A 5,780-nucleotide genomic window follows, 5' to 3' on the forward strand; every position below is an offset into this window, starting at 1 on the left:
ATATCAAATTTCGTAAGATTACTAATACGAGGTATGCACTTTATATTATATTTTAAGTTTAATATCAAGTTTGATATTAAGTTATTATTTGACATGATATGATATTAAGTTTGATATGATATTAAGTTTGGTTGCAATGGATACCTTATTATGCATTGCAACAAGCATTTTAAAGTGACAATCAATTTTATACAAGTTCTTTACTTATTTACTGCAAAAAGTTACTATTAAAAAAATAGGGTTTTTAATGCTCTGGTGTTCCAAATAAATGTATGTGGGAACTTTTTAATTTATCTTAATTATAGAATACTGACAATTTTTATTTGCAATGCATAAATTTGAACTTTAATAATAATCAAAGCAAGAAACCAAAATTTGACATGTAAAAATCCATAAGAACATCAAAACACTGTTTTTTAACAATTGTAGAACACCATCTGGCAAAACCTTCTTCTTAGTACTAACTATTTTTCTTAGTGAAGAACTGACCGGATCACTAGAGAAAAATAATCGCTTAAATAAATCTTCATTACATTTGGTACGGTCACACTTGCGTGTAAAATGCTCACGATGCTTTTCAAAATCTTCATTCAGAGTCTCTATAGTTTTTTCACTTAAGAGCCCAATTGGTAAGGTCATGTAATCAACAACACTAGGAGCATAAATTTACATTTTGTAAATGATCTGCGGCATATAGTACCATGGATAGCACTCCACGTAAAACCTAGCTGTATGTGTACATTATTCTCTGAATAAATCTGCATCTAGCTCAAAACCACATGAGATACAAGTCAGAACAACATGGAATATTTTTATAGGTTCAAAATTAAGTCCTGTTATTTAAAAAAATAATTGTTCATTCTGAAAGGCTCATCCGGAGGTGTTGCCATCATTAGATGTTCCTGAGCCGCTAGCCTTCGGCCTATCAACAATCAGTCCCATTTTCTCTTGAAAAGCAAGCAAATTGAATTTTTTTCTTTTGCACTTTAATTTGTAGCAACATGTTTTGGGGCCTAGGGCGGCACTTGGTATATTGGGCCTATATATTTACATATATATATATACATATATATATATATATATATATATATATATATATATATATATATATATATATATATATATATATATATATATATATATATATATATATATATATATATATATATATATATATATATATATATATATATATATATATATATATATATATATATATAGGCTACATTAATTAATGCATGTATAACACATTATCTTTCTCCACTTTCTTGAAAACGTTTGTAATAAATAAAAATTAGCAAGTACCATCTTTATCATTATCTATCAGTTTATATGTTAATATAATAATATATCCATTAACGCCATTTTATCACTTATAGAAATTCGTTTATGTACACAAATGACTAAAACATTAGTTTTGATTATTTATTTTAAATGATAATACAATGATCTACAATGTACAGTAAAAAAAACAGATTTAGAGCAAAGAGTTACTTCCAGAAACATATTAAAATGCTTTTTTGCGAGCCTTGACTTCTGCAAATCGTTTAACTGAAGTCATCAAAATTCACGTTTTGCAATTTCGTAACTGGTATTATGGCCTAGCCCGTCAAACGAGACTGGCTCATTGTAGAGGGAAATTTTTAATTAATTTCAATTTTGAAAAATTCCTCTCACAAGAAGCCACGGACACACATATAGTTAGAAACAGTTTAAGAGCTTCAGTCACGTTTGGCAACCATTCACGAAAGTCCATTTCGATGATAAACTGAAGCATTTTCAAGGATGTCCATGCAGCTGCAATGTTTAATTTGATGCCAGAAGCCTTCAGATGTCTTCTCAGCCTCTTTACTTCAGGCAGCATTTCTTTCTCCTCTACATCATTGAAAGTTTTTGAAAGCTGATGGGCATAGGTTATAATTTCTTCATCAGTTGCCTTCAAAAGATTACCTGTGTGTACAACAGCAAACTTTCCATACACAGTGTTCATCGAGGTCAAACGTTTTTCTAATTCACAATTAAAATAGCACGCTTCAATTCTTCCTGTGGAGTTAAACCTGCATCTTTAGCAATTTCTCCTTGCATCATCTTTTTTACTCGCTTGCGTTTTCTGCTTTTAATATCAATACCCATTTCAGCACAAGTCTGGGTCGCATATTCTACAGCATTATGGACCAGAACTTCTCGACTCTCCACTAAAAAGGTCTTTAAGTTTTTCAGCTTCACAACACACTTTACCTAGCTAATACCTTCAATTTAAAGATATTTTTGGGCATGATTCACCTCGAGTAGAATGTGGTACCACAAATGCAAGAAGCAAAGTGAATTGAAATTACAAATGTTTGTCATCAACACCTCCGCTGCTCCTCTCGTATCTAGGTTTTCAGAAGCATCACAAAGCTTTTCCACAGCCTTAACTGACTTTTCGTAATTTTTAAAGATTGGTTTCATGGCATCATGATGAGCACTCCGCCTGGTATCATTAAGTCTTTTCACTGTCACTCCAACGGTTTCTTTTAAGACCTCCCATCTATGTGTTGAACATGAAAAAAACGTGTAAACACTTTCCAAAGTTCCAAAAAATGTGACACAAACAGAAACACTACCAAAAGCATGTACGCCACATAAACTAGGCGAATGGTTAGTACAAGGCACAAATATTGCTTTTGAATTAAATTCTTTAATTCTGGTTTGTACTCCTGTATGAATGCCAGACATTGTCGTGGCATTACCGTATCCTTGGCTTCGACAAAGCTTTAAATCCAAGCCAATCTTTTCAAGAGATTGAACAATTTCCTGTATTATGGAGTCTACCTTTTTCCCACGTAGAGGAATAAAACCTAGAAATGATTCTTTCACTTCCACGTTCCTGTTGTCAATTTTTACATACCTTATGACCTGACTCATTTGTTCAGTGTTGTATATATCTGGCGTGCTGTCAAACAATATGCCATAGAATTTAGCTTTCTTGATTTCACAGATTAATTCTTGTTTTACAGCATCGCCTAAAAGAGATATAAACTCATTTTGCATTGCAGGCGATAAATAAGAAACTGAAATCAATCCTGATTCCAATGATTGCTAAAGCTGTAAGCCGTGCTCCTTAAAAACAGGGTCATAGTTTGAAAGGAGGCTGACAAGTTCCAAGAAATTACCACGGTTTTCAGAAGCAAAGTCTTCACTGTGGCCTCGAAAAGGCAAATTCTGCTTTGCTAAAAAAAGTGTTATATTTAAGAGACGATGCAAAATGTCTCTCCATTTCTTCTTCTCTCTTTCCATCACGTCTCGGTGAGCAGCGTCGATGGTTTTTTTTTGGAGAAGCCTTGCTTCAAGTGTTTTCCATTTTTCTAAATTGTTAATATGCAATTCAGATTTTTTGTGATCTGATACTTTAGGATTCAATTTCCACCAACTATTAAATCCTGTGATGAAACTTGATTTGGTCGTTTGATTATCGTTCTTATCAAACAACTTGTAACGAAAGCAAAACAGTGGTTTTTTTTCATGAGAATAGACCATCCATTTCCTCAAAATCTGTTCTCCACTTGGAAGCTTCTTGTTAAACCAGCTTTTTGTCAGCTGTCTAGTTTGACCCTTTGAATTTTCTCCTGGTTTATGAACTGGATCAAATGGCCATTCCAAGTTCTGGTAAATTTCACTGCCTTGTTTTATAACATCGGTTCTGAGATTATCTGGCATTGGAGTGGACCAGTTTCCAACATCATAATTTTATGTTAAATCTTCTTATTCGTGTACTGAATTTGCGTCTGATTCAGAACGTATCGAATTGGTTATGTCTTCTTCTACTTGCTTTTTGTATTGTTCTTCTTCTCCTTTGTCTTGTTCTTCATTGCTTGTTTGTTTATTCCGTTGGCCATAGCTTGTACTTGGGCCTTCTAAAGATTCAGGACCCTCCTTTGGCTCTGCTTCATTGTTTGCCTGGGATAGTGCCCTTTTAGTAAATTTAAGTATTGAACCCCACAACCGTTGTAGTTCTTGTTCTTTGGCTTTTTGTTTTTTTTTCTTTTCCCATCCACTGGGATAGCTTCGTTTCATGTTATCAACAGGTCTCTTGACTCTGAAAATAATTGTTCTATTTTAAACAAACCTTCGCGTTATGGGTTAGAAAACGAACCAAACCTAATAAATAAACACTATAAGGCAAAACTGTCAAGTTTTGAATTACATTTTTCGGCTATTTTCTCATAAAAATTTCATTATAAGTAACAGTATAACGATGTTTTCACTTCGCTTGTTAGTAGATATCTATTTAAAGTGAAATGTGCGCATATGAAAATGTAAAATTTCTGTTTTTAAAATTCCATTGTTCTATCGTTGTAGGTTTTCAATGGCCTATTGTTCTATTTACGCATCAGAGCTTCGCATGTGTCCACGAATAAAGTTAAGTAATTCTTATTGTGTGTTTAATAAAGTTTTTCATTGGAGTTATTTTTTTTTATTATTCGTGGTTTTACTTTAGAGACAGGTTGGCAGAGATTGGCTGTCTCCACGGGAGTTGTTTATTCTAGAATTTTCTTAAGTGAATTGTTTGATTGCCTATTATTGCTAATGCTTTAACAAGTATTTTCAGAGCAGCTGTTCAAATGGGGATTTAGATGTTCTTACTGTATATTAATGTGCCTCTAATTTAGTTAGTTGTGTGTTTTCTGTTTTGACGTATATTATATTTAATATATTATTTATTTTATATATTATATTTATTATATTTACAACTATTATTGTGTTTATTGTTATATTATATAAATTATATCAATAATATTAATTTATTAATTATATTATTTGTATTAATTATATTTATTATATTTATTATTTTTATTATATTTATTAAATTTATTATGATAATTATTTTTGTTATATTTATTATAGTTATTATTTTTATTATATTTATATTATTTATTATATTTATTGTATCTATTATATTTATTATAATTATTATATATTTTTAATTATTATATTTATTATATTTATTAATGTTCACAAATAAGCTAGATATTAATTGGATTTATGAACCATAAGAATAATATGGGGGATTTAAAAAAAATCGATTTATATTTTAATGTTTTTGGAATCTGGGGCCCCCAAGTTGAATGTTATCATGGTCTCGAGCTTAAATTTGTCCATGCCACTTATGGTAATAGCTCCTTCCATGTGGGAAATTCGCTAGGACGAGCAAACGATATCAAAACTAAATGTTTTCGTACTACTGATAAAAATTATTGTTTACCAAAATAGGCTAGGCCTACTCATTTTTAAGGTCAAAATTAGTTATTAAAAACCAAGTAATTAAATTGACAAAACGGATAGTGTTTAAGGGGGAAGATCCCTCAAAAAATTATTTTCTAAAGTGAAGCATTTACAAAGTTGTTATATATTTTAAATAAAACTATAATAGTAATCAAAAGATTCTATCATAAAATATAGCACCCTGTTGCTATGGTAACCTGGTAACTAAGGAAAAAAGGGAAATTAGCTTCTTCACCCTGGCAAAGATTTCAGTCGATCAGAAAGGCATTAATAGGTAATTTTTTCCCAGTTTATTAATGAAAGATAGATCTACGCAATAAGCAGACAGTTTTTGCTAACAACTTTTCTGTCAGGTGGTAGCCATGTTTAACTCTTGCTACCATTTTAAGCACAAAAATTATAAACGTTTTCTAATTTTTTTTCTGTTTAAAAAACGTTTCAAAAAAGTTGTCTGCTTATTGTATACATCTTTATGAGAGGAACATATCCTGAAAATTTCATATAAATCGGTCAAG

At 31.1% G+C, this 5,780-nt stretch overlaps 1 protein-coding gene across 1 annotated transcript; it reads right to left on the minus strand.

The window, feature by feature from the left end:
- Window positions 1–3,081: 3,081 nt before the first annotated feature.
- On the minus strand, window positions 3,082–3,699 carry LOC136087159 (zinc finger MYM-type protein 5-like). The gene has a single exon (XM_065809664.1). The coding sequence runs from the start codon at window positions 3,697–3,699 to the stop codon at window positions 3,082–3,084; it is 618 nt and encodes a 205-aa protein (XP_065665736.1).
- Window positions 3,700–5,780: the final 2,081 nt, after the last annotated feature.

Source organism: Hydra vulgaris, chromosome 11, assembly GCF_038396675.1.
Source record: "Hydra vulgaris chromosome 11, alternate assembly HydraT2T_AEP".
Lineage (NCBI taxonomy): Eukaryota > Metazoa > Cnidaria > Hydrozoa > Anthoathecata > Hydridae > Hydra > Hydra vulgaris.